General features: G+C 41.8%; 2 protein-coding genes across 6 annotated transcripts; both read right to left on the bottom strand.

The window, feature by feature from the left end:
• Positions 1-59: 59 nt before the first annotated feature.
• Positions 60-6,059, bottom strand: LOC119025699 (Fc receptor-like protein 5). 5 transcript variants are annotated; one of them, XM_037109560.1, is made up of 11 exons: positions 5,859-6,059; positions 5,732-5,758; positions 5,254-5,535; positions 4,846-5,139; positions 3,984-4,256; positions 3,543-3,875; positions 1,972-2,025; positions 1,771-1,881; positions 1,631-1,655; positions 1,389-1,485; positions 60-313 (listed from the first exon to the last, which is right to left on the bottom strand). In XM_037109560.1, the coding sequence occupies exons 1-11, from the start codon at positions 5,911-5,913 to the stop codon at positions 293-295; spliced, it is 1,572 nt and encodes a 523-aa protein (XP_036965455.1). In that variant the 5' UTR covers positions 5,914-6,059; the 3' UTR covers positions 60-292. The 5 variants fall into 5 exon arrangements, 3 of the variants coding, with proteins under 3 accessions (XP_036965455.1, XP_036965437.1, XP_036965445.1); XM_037109542.1 differs by having other exon boundaries at positions 3,543-4,256; XM_037109550.1 differs by lacking the exon at positions 1,972-2,025 and having other exon boundaries at positions 3,543-4,256.
• A 40-nt stretch (positions 6,060-6,099) lies between these two features.
• Positions 6,100-13,479, bottom strand: tmc8 (transmembrane channel-like 8). The gene is made up of 16 exons (XM_037109531.1): positions 13,121-13,479; positions 12,410-12,671; positions 11,389-11,537; positions 11,165-11,290; positions 11,019-11,071; positions 10,774-10,913; positions 10,536-10,683; positions 9,113-9,277; positions 8,862-9,019; positions 8,706-8,778; positions 8,499-8,596; positions 8,171-8,357; positions 7,712-7,857; positions 7,368-7,511; positions 7,077-7,155; positions 6,100-6,897 (listed from the first exon to the last, which is right to left on the bottom strand). Exons 1-16 carry the CDS (start codon positions 13,161-13,163, stop codon positions 6,751-6,753), a joined length of 2,118 nt encoding a protein of 705 aa, XP_036965426.1. The 5' UTR covers positions 13,164-13,479; the 3' UTR covers positions 6,100-6,750.
• Between the last annotated feature and the right edge of the window lie 2,870 nt (positions 13,480-16,349).

Below are 16,349 nucleotides of genomic sequence, written 5' to 3'. Positions count from 1 at the left end.
TGTAGACATGACGGTGTAGTCAAGCATTATGTTTTCACTGAAAAAAAAACTACACTTGATTTTTGATTACAACTTTTATTTGCAAAAGAAACATGACAGTATACATCAGTTTATGTTCTTTTTCACTGAATGTTCTACAGTGTCTTTTAGGTAACTTGGCAATACAGGCTAAGTCAGAATTGTAATACTGACAGAACAACAACAACAACAACAACAACAACAACAACAGAAATAGCTGCAGATTTAAACTGAAATAAAGACAATTGGATGAGAGGTGCAGGCTCCTTCTGTGTCATACTGTGATCTCTACAGTCTAAAACAGAGAGAAAGAACAGTCACAATGTCTTCTTGTACCTATATACCTGGGTCACATTTGTTTCAGATATTACCAAAGGTGAAATATGTAGGAATTAAACTGGAAAACAGTCAAGAATTAAAGTGTCAATAGAAAAATTTAAAAAAAATAGCAGTTTTGACGTCTGTGTATTGTGTTGCAGAGATATCTACTGTCCCGGTCCATAGCCCCTGTGAGGTAAACACCAACACTCCCTGGGTGCTCTGACCTTCCAGTACAGACTGCTAGCTGCTCAGCTAACTGAGCTAACTACAATACCACAGCTGCAGTATGTGTCAGTTATGGGTTACTCTGGTGATAGACTGCCGTTTGTTCTGATTGTGAATTCAATAGGTCACAAGTTCTTACATATTGCACCTTTAGAAACAAAACAGACACTTAATGTAGAGATAGTTTATACATTTAAATTCTATGAATACGTTGCTGTCCATTCTTGGAACAAGTTTTGATTTCATAAAGAATTTCCTTGAAAGAAATGCTCCAATCAAAGCCAAAGATATACTGAAAGAGTATTTTCATATGTTTTGAGCTGTAAGCTTGCCTGTAGACAAATCCTGTGTAGGTCTGCTGTACACTGACGCAAAAACTTTTTTGGTCATGGTAGAACATCATCCGGTTTCATTTGATGGGTTTGTTATCTCCCAATAATTTCTGAATCATTTCCCCAGTTCTCTGCAGAAAACTGAATTAATAACTAACTTGAAAAATAGTTAAAACAGACACCTTGTTAAATTCATTTTACATGATTAATTGCAATTAATTGCTAGCTTTTAGTGAAAAATGCCAAAATGTGAAGACATTACATTTGTCTACAGGCAAGCAGACAATTGGAAAAATTAGGTGAATTAATGATTCCCAATGAACAATAAGTGATATTTTGTTTGTTTTATGGGAAGCATATTTTTCATTTAAATCGCTATTATATTATATTATATTATATTATATTATATTATATTATATTATATTATATTATATTATAGCTATTATTCTCTCTACTGTGCAGTGTTGTAATGTGTTTTGCAGGCCTGTATACCTGATTCTGAACACTAGAATCTGTAGAGCAAGTATCAGCCTGTTGTCCTTCAGACTGGGACAGAGGTGAGGACAGAGGTAGTGCATCAAGACTGGGACTGGAAGACACAAACAGTGTTGAACAGGTTCATTTGAGTTAAAGACCAATAAACCTTCTGTACTTCAAAAACCAGGGGCAATCCAGGCCCTCCGACTGATAGAAAGGTGTCAAAACTTTCCTAGTTCCATAAAAAGAAAGCTTACTTTGTTGTAGCAACGTGGGCGTGAGCTGTGAAACAAAAAAATGAGAGGTGGAGACATGAGAACATTCCATATGAATTCAGTTCATATTTTCCTGTCAATAAATTTCTCCCTCAAACATGCATGTACACACACACACACACCTTGCTCATGGTCAAACATGGTGAACACACAGCCCACACACGCTGCCAATGTCAGAAGAAGGAAGCAGCAGAACGCTATGGTAATGGCCTCTATGGTGGGCATGGGAGTGTCTGAGGGAGAGAAGGGACAAGGCAAGTGAAGTATTACATACTGTAGAAGCGTCATGTAAGGCATTTAAAGGTACAATATGTGCTGTTTACTTTGTGGTGTTTCAGTGGAAGGTGTTGCTGGAGGCATGGAGTTATGGTACCTGTCTGATCAAGAGTAAAAAGTGTGATGTGGTAAAGAGCACAGAGACCCCACACAAAGAGGACATTTATAGAAAGGCACATGTGAAATGTGAAGATGAGGGTGGATTGAAAAATAAGTCTGGGAAAGGAACAACTAAACATTTTGTAAAATATGCGTAACTGCATTTTTTACAGAAAGTTACTCAAGAAGATTATTATCACTACCATATCTGTGCAGTAAACATGTAGCTGGAGCCAGTAGCTTGTTAGCTTAGCTTGACATAAGGACAGAAGTCACACACTGTGGCTCCATATATATTTCTCTTTTATTCGGCCCCTCAAACCTTCTTCAAGACCAACAATCATAATAAGATAATCCCATTCTAACTGCTATATGGTCAGTATGAAGCTATCACCAGCAGCTTGTTAGCTTAGTTTAGCATAAAACCTGGGAGCACCTCTAAAGCTTACTTCAAAACATGCTATTTATTATTTATTTAACCCCTGCAAAAGTTTTAAAATGACTTTGGCAAGCTTTGGTTTAAACGGACTACTAGTAGCTCAGATCTGGCAAACAGGAGTGGACCCGAGTGCCATCAGTATATGGGCCAGATGAGGGAGCCTGGTACATATTCGCTATCTGGGTTGCTCCAAGGGTTCTAAGTTCCCAAGGTCCAATGCTCCCAGAATTCTTGGTTCCCAGGGTTCAGGGTTTCCAAGGTCCTATGTACCCAGGATTCTGTGTTCCCTAGGTCCAACATTCCCACAGCCCCATATTCTCAGGGCTTTATGTTCCCAAGTCTTTCATTACCAAGGGACTTTTTTTTCCAATGGACCTACATTCCATGGGTTCTGTGCTCCCAGGGTCACAATTGCCAAGCTCCTATTTCCCAAAGTGTTATGTTCCCTTGTTCGATATTCTGTCGACACCAATGAAATTTATTCTTGGGTCAGACACCCCATCCCTGGGAACGTTGGACCCTTTGTCATGTTTTTGTTCCTAGGGTCCCATGTTCCCTAGACCCTGTATCAAAGGGTCTAACATTTCCATGAAAGTTCACATGTTCTATGTTCTCAAGATCCATAGTTCTAAGGTCCTTTGTTGCAATGATCCCAAGTTACCATGTTCCCATCATGACCCTTGGAACATAGAACGACTATGACAATTTCCTGCTGACCAGCAGTGTAACCTCTGGGAGTCTGTACAGGTTGTCTGGCAACCTCACAGTTACAACAAAACTCCAGTAAATTGCTGCACTGTAAGTCACTTTCACACTGATTAATAATGTGTTAATCAGCAAGCTTTAGAGGTGCTGGTAAGAATATTTTGTTACCTTTAGATAAAGCCAGGCTAACTGATTCCCCCTTATTTCCTTATTTATGCTAAGCTAAACTAATCAGCTAATGGCATTAGCTTCATGTTTACCCCACCGAGATGAAAACCGTATCAATCCAACCATCAAACTCTTGATAAACAGGAGAATAAGCATATTTCCCAAAATGCCAAACTTTTATTCACCATCTAGTCTCCATCTTTTCACCTGTGACTCGGACCAGCATGGCTGGACTCTCAACCCAGGGACCAGAGTCATCGTAGCTGTCCCTGGCCTTGCAGCGGTAATACCCAGACTCCTCCGGGCCGAGATTTGCCAGAAAGAGGGTTCGTCTATGGTCAGCTACAGCATACTGAGACAGCGCGGGCTGGATATTGGAGTCCACATGTGTCTCAGAAGGAAGGACAGAGTTGTTGAAGAGCCAGGAGACATAAGGGAAAGTGCCTCTGCTGACTTGGCAGCTCAGCCTGGCTGCAGCTAGTTTGGAGTCAGCTCTGTAGAGGTACTCAACCTCCACTTTCACATTACCTCCGACTGGGACTGCACAGACAGTAGGGTACAGAAAGAGAAACAGATCATCAAAGAGCACAAATAAAGTAGGCAACCATGGGAAGACACATTTGCTTCTATTGTCTATACAGCTCATACCCACAACCAGAGTCACAGGCTCACTCGTCAACTCCTGCACCTCAGTAGTCACTCGACATTGAGCCACACCCATGTCCAGCCCCGGTACCATGTCGACGGGGAACCAGGCAGTGAGAGATTCCGCTGCTGTGACAGATCCCACTTCCCTATCATCTAGTGTAAGAGAGAAGTTGACCGGAGGACTCCCCCTTGTTGACCAGCAGGTCACATTGCCATGGTAGCTGGCTCCCTCTTTGGAGATGGAGAAAGAGATCCTTGGTTTTGAAACGTTGACTGGAGGAGGAATGAGGAGGGGACACAGGATGACACAGTACATGTTAGTCTGCAAAGAAACTTCAGGTAGCTGAGTAAATCTGGAGTATTTGGCCAAAAGTATGTGGACAATGGCGGTCTGGGGCTGGTTTTGCATAGTTTTGAGTTAAGCCAATATCTTCCATTAACTCAACGCTTAACTCTTAACACTCTTTTAGTGTTGATCTCTTTTTTTGTTATTCATTAATCAAATTGTATAAAAACTGAATAGAAGTAAGGAGAAGAATAAAGGAATATCTGCAGCCTGGTTCCAAATTCCCATGGTTTTGAAATGTGATGACCATTTTCTCAGTGTCCACGTAATTCGAACCATAATTTGTTTGCTAGATGGCATCTAGTTAATTTTAGTTTGTGCATTAGCATGCTTAGATTTCATTATTAGCACTGAAAACAGAGTAAAGCTGATGATGATAATGTGATTTCATGCCAGTTCATCAAAGAATTGTTAAGACATTTCAGTCTACTCTAGAACACAGTGACAACCTTGCGTTATTTAATAAATCCATTTTCTGTTAAGCTTTTAGTGCTTGTATTTTTTGTTGACACATACCTTTGACTGTCAACTGCACCGGTACACTGTTTGAAAGCCTCTCAGTGTCCTGCACCCTAGACTTAACCATGCAGTAATAGGACCCAGCATGCTCGAGAGTCACCTTTCCCATTACCAGCGTGTTGCCAGAGAGGTGGAAGGCTGGAGAGGTGGAAGATGTTACTTTCTTTCTGTTGAAAAACCAGGTGTAGGAGAGGTGTGAGCCATTTGTGGTGCAGTTCAATACGAAGCGAGACCCCTCATACGCGACTGGGGGGAAGGGTTCGGACGTCACTCTGGTGTTCGATGCTGGAGCTAGAAGTTCAGAAATGATGGAAGACTGAAGTCAGGCTCTGGAACTATTGCCTACAGTGCTGAAAAGTTTGAACAAGACAAATGATTTCTATGTCTACGTCTATGTTTACTCACTGACAACAGTCAACTTGATGCTGTTGCTGACACCTGTGCTTCCTCCAGCTGTCGCAGTGCAGTGGTATGACCCCTCTGATGTTGCAGTGACCTTTAGAACGAATCTCGCACTCTGGTCCCCCTGGAAATCGATGTCTGTGTTAATCAAGACTCCACCATCCCCCATCAGCTCGTAGGTGACTGGCGGAGAGGAGTCAGTTGCAGTACACCAGAAAGTCACCCTGGAGCCGAGGTAGGCCACGTCAGGACCAGTCAGCAAGGGTCGAAGAGAGGTGGATACACCTGAAGAAAGAAATGAATCACTTGGAGTTTGTTTGGAGGCCTGAAATTCACCCATTACAAGTTTTAAAGACAGTATGAGCAGATACTGATAGCAATTCATTTTAAGATTTTAAGAGCATTTCTAAACCAGCGAGAGCAAACAAAAGATCTCAGCAAACAGAGCTCCATGTCTCAAGCACTACTTTAACAAACTTACTTATCCTGATGAACAAACTTGCCAGAGCTGAAAAAAAGAACAAATCAACATCACATTTCAGTAACAATATCGGACCATACACTTACTTCTTTTTGTCGCAATCATGAACAAAATTCAACAAACTCACCCAAAATTGGCAACACGGTCAGAGTCTGTAGATTCTTCATTACAGTGCTCTGCATTTATCTCTGACATGGCTTCCTTAGCTCGGTTCAGTGTGTCTCTGTGTGTGCATGTGCGTAAACGCTATGGGTGTCACACATGTGCTGCAGGAAGATAACAGGTCAGGCTTCATGTGTGGTTTCATTTTAGCCATCTGTGTGATCGTAAACACAAAAACAGCTTTAAAAAAACACAAACCATGAATGTTTAATGAGCAAGATGTTTTTTTTTAATAAACATTCAAAGTTAATTGAGTACAGGTAAAGTGAAATTTTGGAGCTCGACAAAATGTTATGACCATCCCAGAAATGATGACTTGAAATACATTCAAATGCATAAATTACTCAGTTACTAATACAACATAAAAAAGAAAAAAAACAAAAAAAACTTGAAACACTGGCTGCAAATTAAGCTTAAAAAACTCACAAGAAGATCAAAATGTATCACAATCAATCCAATGAAAAACTGCAGAAGTAAGAGAATGTATTACATAAATGTTAAGTAAAAGTTTGGGGGTTTTAATCAGAAGAGAAAGCTTCTTCACTGACCGATTTTTTTCATGACTGTATAAGCAAACTGATCTTAAAGGACAACACAGTTTCATACTGTTTTACTTTGTTTATATGTGGCCGACCCTGGCACCATTTACCTTCAAACAGTGTTGTGGGGCCTTATTTTCCTCTGAGAACAGCTTGTTTATTCACTTATGGAAAAAAAAGGCTGAGTTGTATAACTACCTCATTACATTGTAAATATATTACATATTGTCCAAAAACAACATAGTGCCCCTTGAGGACCTTCCTAGAAAAGGTCCCAACTGCATCACTAGAACAGGCCCGACAGCTCGGGGACTTTAATCAGTTTGTATGCGTGGAGGGGGGGACCGTCAAGTGGTTGCGTGGGGTGTCCTCTGTGGTAGCTGCAGCACGGACCTTGCCGGTGTTTTTCTGACGTCTGAGCATGGTGGCATGCTGTTTCACCAGAAATCGCTTATCTGAGCTACTCTGAGGACAGAAGGAATACAAATGTATAGACAAAACCTGCACACAGATAAAGCATATCACACTAATGGAATGATTCACTTGCATTAGCCAAATGAAATGGGTGCGACTCAAATATTTCCTTATCGTCTGTCTATGACTAATTTGTGAGTGTGTAAGTTGTCTGATAGCATGTGACTTACCAGAACCAGCATGTCTTTCAGTCTCTCAATGGCCTTCTGATTGGCTCGCCCACGTGACACATATGAGGTTAAGATTATACTGGGGAGACAAAATGTGTTTCATGTGTGTTCAAAGACCAGCAGATCAGACAAAAGTACTGCGCAACAGCTTGTATTAACATGGTGCTCACCTCGAGGTTAAAACAGTCTTAAACTAGATTCTACTTGTTGTTATGCAAACTGGACAAACCCATCACACAATAAATACAGAGCCAGCATCTGCATAAACACGTGGTCTCTTGGCATGCTTACACTTCAGCTAGAATGAGCGGCAGGGCGAAGGCCTCGGAGGACAGGTAGCGGAGGGCGGTCTGTGCCGAGCTTGGGAGCCTGGCCACACACTCTCCTGTCACGTTAAACAAACTTCCTCCATTTCTAAATGGACCACAGGAGGACCTGTAGGGTAGACAGGAGGAACACAAGATGAGCTGCAGAAGAAAGTAAAGAAGGGTGGGGGATCTTTCTTTCGATTGTTAACAGGGCAAAGATGCGTTCATGTTAACAACTGAAGAAAGAATTTGAAAATAAACAATGTTACATGTGGACATGACATTCTCTGGTTAAAGCAAAATGGTAAAAGTTACAGGAAAAAGTACCCATTTGTGTTCGGTATCCAGAAATTGAAGCCCAGTGTGACTGCGGCCATGAGGAGACCGAGCAGCAGCATGAAGTGGAATAAAACGGAGGAGCTGGAGCCTCGAAACATCCTCTGCTCTGCCACACAGCACCGCAGGACCGTGAACTGAAGAGGGTGTCAGAGAGAGACATGGACACTGTTGCAACCTCACAGTGATGTTGAATATTGTTGTTCTGTTACTTCTTCTACGTTCTTCCTATTGAATCATTTATTGTTCCATGATATCTGAATGTTATCTGAATGCCTTTTTGTCAGTTGTTTTTGTTTTATCTTTTTCAAAAATATAACAATTTATTATTCTTTTAAGGTACTCTTTCTTACATATTTTGTGACATTTGTGCAAGTACAGGCTGTTGAACTGGACTTAAGCATTAAGAGAGAGGGAGAGGGAGAGGGACACTCTCATAACTCAGGCAACCTTTTTGATGTAATACGTGGCGATGAGTGTGACAGTTCCTATCAGCGGGAGCAGAGGGCAGTAGTAGACGCCCACCCAGGACACAGTCTGACTATACACCAGATCCAGGACGTTGAACGGGATCAGGAAATGCTGTTTCCCCAACAGCCGGGCCAGCAAGGATGAGGGGTACTTCTCCTGCAGTAACCTGTCAGACAGTTGGCACAGAGATTTTAACTGAGCTTCAGTATTACTCTAGATTAACTGTTGTCGAATCTGCTCAAGAAACTCATTGATTTTTCCATTCAAACCACAAGAGAATGCCACTGTTGATTTCAAGTAAACCCACTTCCTGGGATAGCTCAAGAGAAAGGCATTGCAGAGAGTGGCCAGGAAGTTGAAGTTACACAGCTTGTACATCTCTCTGCCAAACTTGTTCTCCCGGCACTGGAAAAGAAACACACGTGAAAAAACTAAAGATTTCCAAGCTAGACTTTGCACTTGACGTCTCATTAACGTCTGTAGGGTGCTGAAACGTAAATCACTCTCAACTCACCGAATGATTTTTTGTTTGATCGAAGACAAAAAATAAGTAGATCCCCAGTGACGCGAGCTTCAAGAAGATGCTCCTGAAGAGAGGCCAGAGTGAGTCCATACAGGTGTGTTTTTGTGTGCGTACAATTGGGTTTAACCTGCGTTCATCTCCCCTCACCTCACAAGGGTAGCATTGACCTGTGTGGTGAAAGAGTAGTCTTCAAAAGATGAGATCTTGCGGAACATGTGGGGGAGGAACAGGTTGACGAAGGTGATGGTGATGGGAGGAAGGTACTGGAGGACCAGACTGACCATCCAGTGGTGCTCTGAGGTACTCTAAGAAACACAATCAAGGATGTCAGATATGAGCTATTCACTAAATCCAGGACACACTGGAAGAAAACCAGATGTTCAGCATCAGATTCTTACCTTGGTCTGTGATGTTGTCGTGGCGAAGTAGATAAGGTAGAAGGCTCCACCCAGCAGAGAGAGAACGAGCAGGTTGAGGATGAACCTGAGAAGGTAGAGACGCGCCTTCTGTTGCAGTGTCCTCTGAGCCTCGCGCAGGGAGAAACTCTGCTCCTCCAGGAACAGCTGAGGACCAACAGGAGAAATACAGGAGAACCTCTCCACCGTGACCATCTACATATAACAGTTTTTCACCACAATAAAACATAAGCACATACAAAAACAAGATTCATACAATATATCCACATGGCGAACCTTTCCTTCCTTAGTCAGGCATTTTCACAGAAACATACATCGCAAATTAGAAAGGAGGACATGCGTTTGTTTCTGTAGCTGTTAGTTTAATGTTAAAAAGTCACATGATGTTGCTTTAATGATTTTCAAGGTAAAGAGGGGTATGAAAATGAATATTTACTGTACTGTGTACATTTACTTATCCAAGCATTGAATACATGTTAGTGTTATTATTAAATAGAATTTTTAAAGTTTATATTAAGTTGAGCCCATATTTTGTAAAATAATAATAATCAATAATTGTGTAATACCATATACTACGAGAGAGTGATATTTTTTCACATGGTTATCATATGTGAAAATGTCATAACGCTTCAACCCTAACACTTTATTGTACATAAAGATTAGAAGCATAAGGACAATGTTGCTTATTGATGCCTTCAATCATTACAGAGGTAAACACAACTTTTTACTGACGTTTGCCACCAGGTGTCTGTATTGGCAGGCATACAGTACATGTACTGTCCATGCACTAATGCGAGTGTATGTGTGTATGCATACACGTTTTGGATGCAGGGCGGTAAAACTGTTAGGTCAACCATCCACACTAATTTTACTATGGTGATTTCTCGGTAGAAATTAAACAAAGTATTCAGAATGACGTTTTTATCAGTGCATGCTCTCAGGAGACACTGACGCTCTGCGCCTCCTCAGATTGAACCTTTTATATGTACGGACAGAAAAGGTCCTCCTCCACAATGTCTGCCATGTTTGTACGGAAGCCCAGAACGGACAATATCAACACTGGCTTTTACAAGGCGCGTTTGCATTTTTCATGTTTCAAGTGGCCACGACAGGGAAACGTGAGACATGGGGTGTTCAGTCAGTTGCAATTTGCGATCTCACCAATAGAAACACACTTAATACTGGACACTGGACTTAATAATTAACACAAATAACTGGGAGGGAACTTGGTGCTTTGTTAATGAAGGAGCAAACTTAAATTTTGCTGATTGAAGAAACATAGGTCTCCTAACAGAGCATTAGGATGTGACCTGATTCTTTGTAATTTACCAGCATTTGACCAGTCACCATGGTAAATTACCAAAGTGTTATCATGCATCCAGTGACTACATGTGCAGCCGTTCACCTTGAGATCATTTCTGATGAAGCTGCGTTTGAGAGTAGCAGAAGCACGGTCCTGGATGGAGAAGTCCCAACCACAAAAGATCTTGTAGCTGACATTCACACTGTATCGCTTCCCGAGGATCCAGGTGTGCTTGTAGCCAACCACCGTCCTATCAGAGATGTTTGCAGATAAACAGATTTAATGTGACAAAAACAGCTGATGAAACGTTTTACTCTGCTGCAGTTAAACCCTCACTGACCTGCGGACCACCATGATGAGACTGAGGAAGAGGATGCTGAGGATTCCAGCCAGGTACAGCAGAGGTGTATTCAAGCATGGCAGATTCAGAGAACCAGGAGTATAGAAACCAAAGAAGACTGGAGAACGATCCAAGTAGCCCTGCAGAGAGGAGGAGGGAAGGTACATTGCAGTAAAAGCACATAGAAAACACACACACACACACACACACACACACACACATACACAAGCATACAAACCGCTTACCGATCCCAGGAAGAAATCCAAAACAGAGTCATTGCCTCCATACTTCAAGTGTGCTGTAAAATCACAGAGAACGTCACAAAATAGTTGTGGGAGTCTACTTTGACTTGTGGTTAATTTACTGTAATCTCTCATTACAGCTGACTCACCACTGCTGCCGTAAAATGCTGTCGGCCCCAGAATGAAGCCAGAGATAAGAGCACAGTGGAGAAGGTTCAAGAAAACCAGATATCTGAGGAAAACAAAGTAAGCCTTCACGCCAACTCCAAACCTGCCTGAAACAGATCAGTGACAGTCAGGATTTCATTGCAGTAAAATACAGTGGAAATCAAAGAAAGACAAGCCCTTATAGTGTACTACAGGCCATTCTCACCGTTGATGGTGCGCAGAGTCTGCTGCCATGGTAAAAGGCCTTTTAGAGCCCCTCCCATCTGTGCCATAACCCTCTTCCTATTGATGCTCTGGCTCCGCCTCCACGAATCCCAAAATCCAATGTTACTGATTTGCATCTTCCTCCTGTCCCTAATCAGCAGCATTTATATGATATTTAATGAATGCATGAAAACACTATTAACACAATATTTGATCATAAACACAGTATGAAGGTGCGACATGTTTTCAAAAGTAAGCAACAAACTCTTGTACAGACAAATATTTGGACAGATTTAAAGGGGCACTCAACTGATTTTACTCATCAAGATCAGTGTACTAATAACAGAGAGTACAACACAGTCTGTGGGGGGAAAAAAACGTTGAATGGTTACTATGGCTATCCAGCGTCAGAAAATCACCCAGATGATGTTGTTGTGATGTAATCAGGGTTTTCTCAGATTGACTCTGGGATTGATCTTGGCAGAAAAAGACTGGATTATAAATTGGAGGTGGGGATGTGTTAAAGGCATGGGTGTTAACCAGGCAGGCAGGGTGAAATGATAGATGCTACATGCAGTGGCAGACTCGAGATGTTTGAGAGACAGGGGTGAAAAACATTCTAAAAAAGCACCAGCTGTGTGTGGAGTGGCATCAGCGTGCAGAAAGTTGTGATATGAAGTTGTTTTCCCCACTTGAAGGGCACTTTGTCATGTTTTATGTAACATAGTGGCATCCAAGAGGGCACTTTAGCTGCGTTTTTTCGAACGTGGCGGCACCAGGGGGGCCGAACCTGGACGTGGGAACACTAAACAGAATTACAAGATACATTCAAGGGGTCATGACACTTTTTTCCACCTATTGACTAATCTTTCCTTTTTTCAATCTGAACTGAATATCTTCAGGCCCCTAAAAAAGTATAACATTCCTAAGTTAACATGGTGCAAGCATAGGCCTCTTCTACCAGAGTATCACAGCAGAGTGAGAAGAAGCAGATTTGAGGAGTGCGTGATAGGCTTTCCCACCTGGCATCTCTCTTCCCCTGAATACACATAACAAGGTTCCTGAGTGGCCGTGTAGACGCCTTGTCTTTAGGGCCTCTGGACAGGTGGCCATGGCTGATGTTCTCCCCCGGCTCTGGGCCACCCTGGTTGGCCTCGCTGGCTTCCAAAACACCCTGCCTGTTCTGCTCGTGCCGGCTGGCCTGGATGCTGGGCAGCTGATCGAATATCTCTGTCTGATAATACTCACAAGAGTCTGACGACAGGGAGGAATGGATGCTGTCGACTGTGGTGAGAATGACACGTTAGTAGATTACAGTCAGTGTTTATATCCAGTGTGTTTCACTTGCAGAAAACGGTGAATAAAAATCTGATAATTTAAGACGTTTCCTCAAGTAATATTCTGCTGCTTCAAATATAGAGCAATGTCCATTTGACAGTATGTCAGGAGAGTGGGCCCGTGTTTCACACAGATCACAAAAAAATGCAGTAATCATGGCTCTTTGTTCCATTTCGTAGAAAAGTATGCAAAGGTCAAGTCCATCATGTACTATAAGTACTCAGGATAATCCTGCATAAATTCACACAAACATAGTGTCAAACACTGATGAACAAGCAAGATGTTCTCTCTCTCTCTCTCACACACACACACACACACACACACACACACACACACACACACACACACTTAGAGATGTTAATTCCACAGACACATTTGAGTTATTTTTCTGTTACCTGACATGAGTCTCATGAGGGTGACAGTATCGCGGTCCTCCATTTTTGCTCCCTGTACTTCCTCTTTATAACAAACACCAGTCTTCTCACTTCATGTAAAACACAAGTCTACCAACGCTGCAACTTAAAGTTCTCAAAAAAAAAGACAGTTACTTCCGGAATCTGCATCAAAACACCACCGGCATGCAGGTCACAAGCTACACACACTGAAGTGTGAGCTGGAGTTGGTGTTATTCCTCAAAGAGCCCTGTTGGTGCGGCTCCCTCTCTGGCAGGTGGAGCAGATGTACGTATAGTCTGTCCACGCATACACACACTCTGACCGAATTTGACAGCTCAAAGGAAATCACATGACAGGATGCTGTGAGAAACAAGTGCTGCATTAAGTGGCTGAAAATATCGTACCCAACTTCACAGCAAATCAGGGAGCGCCCACACACACCACGCACACACACACACACACACACACACACACACACACACACACACACACACACTGGACTGAAACAAGAGCAGTACTGAGTAGTGAAGATCATAATGAGGTTCGGACACTTACAGTACTAACAGAGTGGAGCTTTTTAATGTTGCTTCATACGCTTTTCATGTTCTCCTGTTCCAGTGCATTTGAATGATTTACAATACAATCAGATCTGTTTTCAGTGGACCTTCTATGTGAAAGCCACTAAGGAACAGTTCTAAATACACATTTTGTTTGAATTCAAACTGTAAATTCAAACACTGAATATGATTTGACCCCATTTTGAAAATAATCAGATAATCAGCTAAGTAATAGTCGTCTGCCATTTTCATTGAATTTATGGAAATTATCATCTGCCTGACAGTAGACTCGACCTGATCTACACTCAGCAGTGTTTCATCATTTGCAAACTGACATTTGGTTCGAATGTATGAGTTGATGGAGCAGAGCAGCTCTTTCCTCCCACTTGCAACACCACAAAGACATTTGAGGTTTCCAGCTCCATTTAGTGAGAAACATTAGCAGAGGTTTCTTAAGTATTGTTTTGACATACTTGTTTTCCTTTCACTGAGAATTTTAAAGCATAGATCGTACACAGAGATTGTGTTAATTTGGAAAAATTTCTCAACTGCAGCAGACATCTGGTGTGTAGGGGTGGAAATGGTACTCATTTTTAATATGTTTCTTATTTTACATATGCAAAAGTAGCTAGAGTGGCTTAATAAAGTATTCCCCATGTGTGAATACTGTCTCCATGTGTGCTGATAATACGTTATACAGTGGCTTGCAAAAGTATTCACCCCCCTTGAACTTTTCCACATTTTGTCACGTTACAACCACAAACACAAATGTATTTTAATGGCATTTTATGTGTTACACCAACATGAGGTGGTGCATAATTGTGAAGTGGATAGAAAATTATACATGGTTTAGAACATTTTTAAAAATATAAAACAAAGTGTGGTGTGCAAAAGTATTGACCCCCCTGAGTCAACACTTGGTATAACCACCTTTTGCTGCAATGATAGCTGCAAGTCTTTTTGGCTAAGTCTCTACCAGCGATGCACATATAGAGACTGAAATATTCTAACATATGAACATGCTTTGATCTAAACCGTTCCATTGTAGCTCTGGCTGGATGTTTAGGCTCGTTGTCCTGCTGAAAACTGCAACTCCACCCCAGTCTCAAGTCTTTTGCAGACTCTAACAGGTTTTCTTCCAAGATGGTCCTGTATTTGGCTCCAGCCATCTTCCCCTCATCTCTGACCGGCTTCCCTGTCCCTGCTGAAGAAAAACATCCCTACAGCATGATGCTGCCACCACCATGTTACAGGGTGGTGATGGTGTGTTCAGGGTCCTGTGCAGTGTTAGTTTTCTGCCACACAGTGTTTTGCATTTAGGCCAAAAACTTCAGTTTTGGTCTCATCTGACCAGAGCACCTTGCTCCACATGTTTGTTGTGCCCCCCCACATGGCTTGTGTCAGACTGCATGGCTTTGTTTCAACAATGTCTCTCTTCTTGTTACTCCTCCATAAAGGCCCAATTTGCGGAGTGCATGACTAATAGTTGTCCTCTGGACAGATTCTCCCACCTGAGCTGTGGATCTCTGCAGCTCCTCCAGAGTTACCATGGGCCTCTTGGCTGCTTCTCTGATCAGCGCGCTCCTTGCCCAGCCTGTCAGTTTAGGTGGACTGCCATGTCTTGTTAGGTTTGCAGCTGTGCCATACTTTTTCCATTTTCAGATGAGAGATTGAACAGCATTTTATGATGCTGTTTGTTCCCTAATGTTCTCTAACAAACCTCTGAGGCTTTTACAGAACAGCTGTATTTACACTGAGATTAGATGACACACAGGCAGACCCCATTTACTAATTAGGTAACTTCCGAAGAGTAAAGGGGGGGTGAATACTTTTGCACACCACACTTTTCAGTTTTTTTTTTTTTTAAATGTTTGAAAATCATGCATCATTTTACTTCCACGTCACAATTATGCACCACTTTGTGCTGTTCTATCACATAAAATCCCATTAAAACACATTCACGTTTGTGGTTGTAACGTGACAAAATGTGGAAAAGTTCATGGGGGGTGAATACTTTCACAAGCCAATGTATTACGTATTATCATCACACATGGAGACATCAGGTTTATTTAAAATGTAAAAAATAATGTCCCTTCGTAATTGAAACATGAATGTGAACATAATAGCAGATGGTTTATGGGCGTGACTGGCGTTCTTCACAGGGACACCACATCTGTTACAAATAACATTGATGACTGCTCTGTTCCATGTGTGCCTGTAAATCGTGACAGTGTGACAGATTGTGTGCTGCCTGAAACTGAAGTTAATGGAAATGGAATTCAGCCATCATCAACTTATTTTAATTCACATTTGTGATTATCCTACTGTGACTTGTCATCTGTGAAAAAGGGCCAACTGAGGATTATCCACAAAATGTCCATATTGGCAGCAAAATGTCAAATGGCCTCTGTGTGACTTTATATTTTAAAAGGTGCACTTTGCAGTTTGGGGGAGGAAATCTCAATCAGAAGAGATCTCTGGGTTGTCCTCATTGACAGAATTACTTTCATGCCTAAACAACTGAATAAACTGATCTTAAAGGACAACAGTTTCATACTGGCGGACCCTGCCATCTTTCGAGCTACAGACGGTGTTCTCTGGACTTTATTTGAGAACTGCTTGTTTATTCAGTTATGGAAAAGATACATATTTCTGAATTTGTATTGTATATT

This window comes from Acanthopagrus latus, chromosome 1 (genome assembly GCF_904848185.1).
Source record: "Acanthopagrus latus isolate v.2019 chromosome 1, fAcaLat1.1, whole genome shotgun sequence".
Classification (NCBI taxonomy): domain Eukaryota; kingdom Metazoa; phylum Chordata; class Actinopteri; order Spariformes; family Sparidae; genus Acanthopagrus; species Acanthopagrus latus.
Note: the sequence above shows the minus strand (reverse complement) of the source record. Positions and strands in the feature narration are given on the sequence as shown.

Coding starts and splice junctions, on each gene's coding strand:
- LOC119025699 (XM_037109542.1), bottom strand. CDS start 5,913: ATGCAGAGCACTGTAATGAAGAATCTACAGACTCTGACCGTGTTGCCA. Junction 5,759..5,858: donor GACCGTGTTGCCAATTTTGG/GTGAGTTTGTTG, acceptor TCTTTTTTTCAG/CTCTGGCAAGTTTGTTCATC. Junction 5,140..5,253: donor CATCAAGTTGACTGTTGTCA/GTGAGTAAACAT, acceptor CTGAACTTCTAG/CTCCAGCATCGAACACCAGA.
- tmc8 (XM_037109531.1), bottom strand. CDS start 13,163: ATGGAGGACCGCGATACTGTCACCCTCATGAGACTCATGTCAG. Junction 8,597..8,705: donor ATCAAACAAAAAATCATTCG/GTGAGTTGAGAG, acceptor TTTCTTTTCCAG/TGCCGGGAGAACAAGTTTGG. Junction 7,858..8,170: donor CCACGTATTACATCAAAAAG/GTTGCCTGAGTT, acceptor CACCCTCTTCAG/TTCACGGTCCTGCGGTGCTG.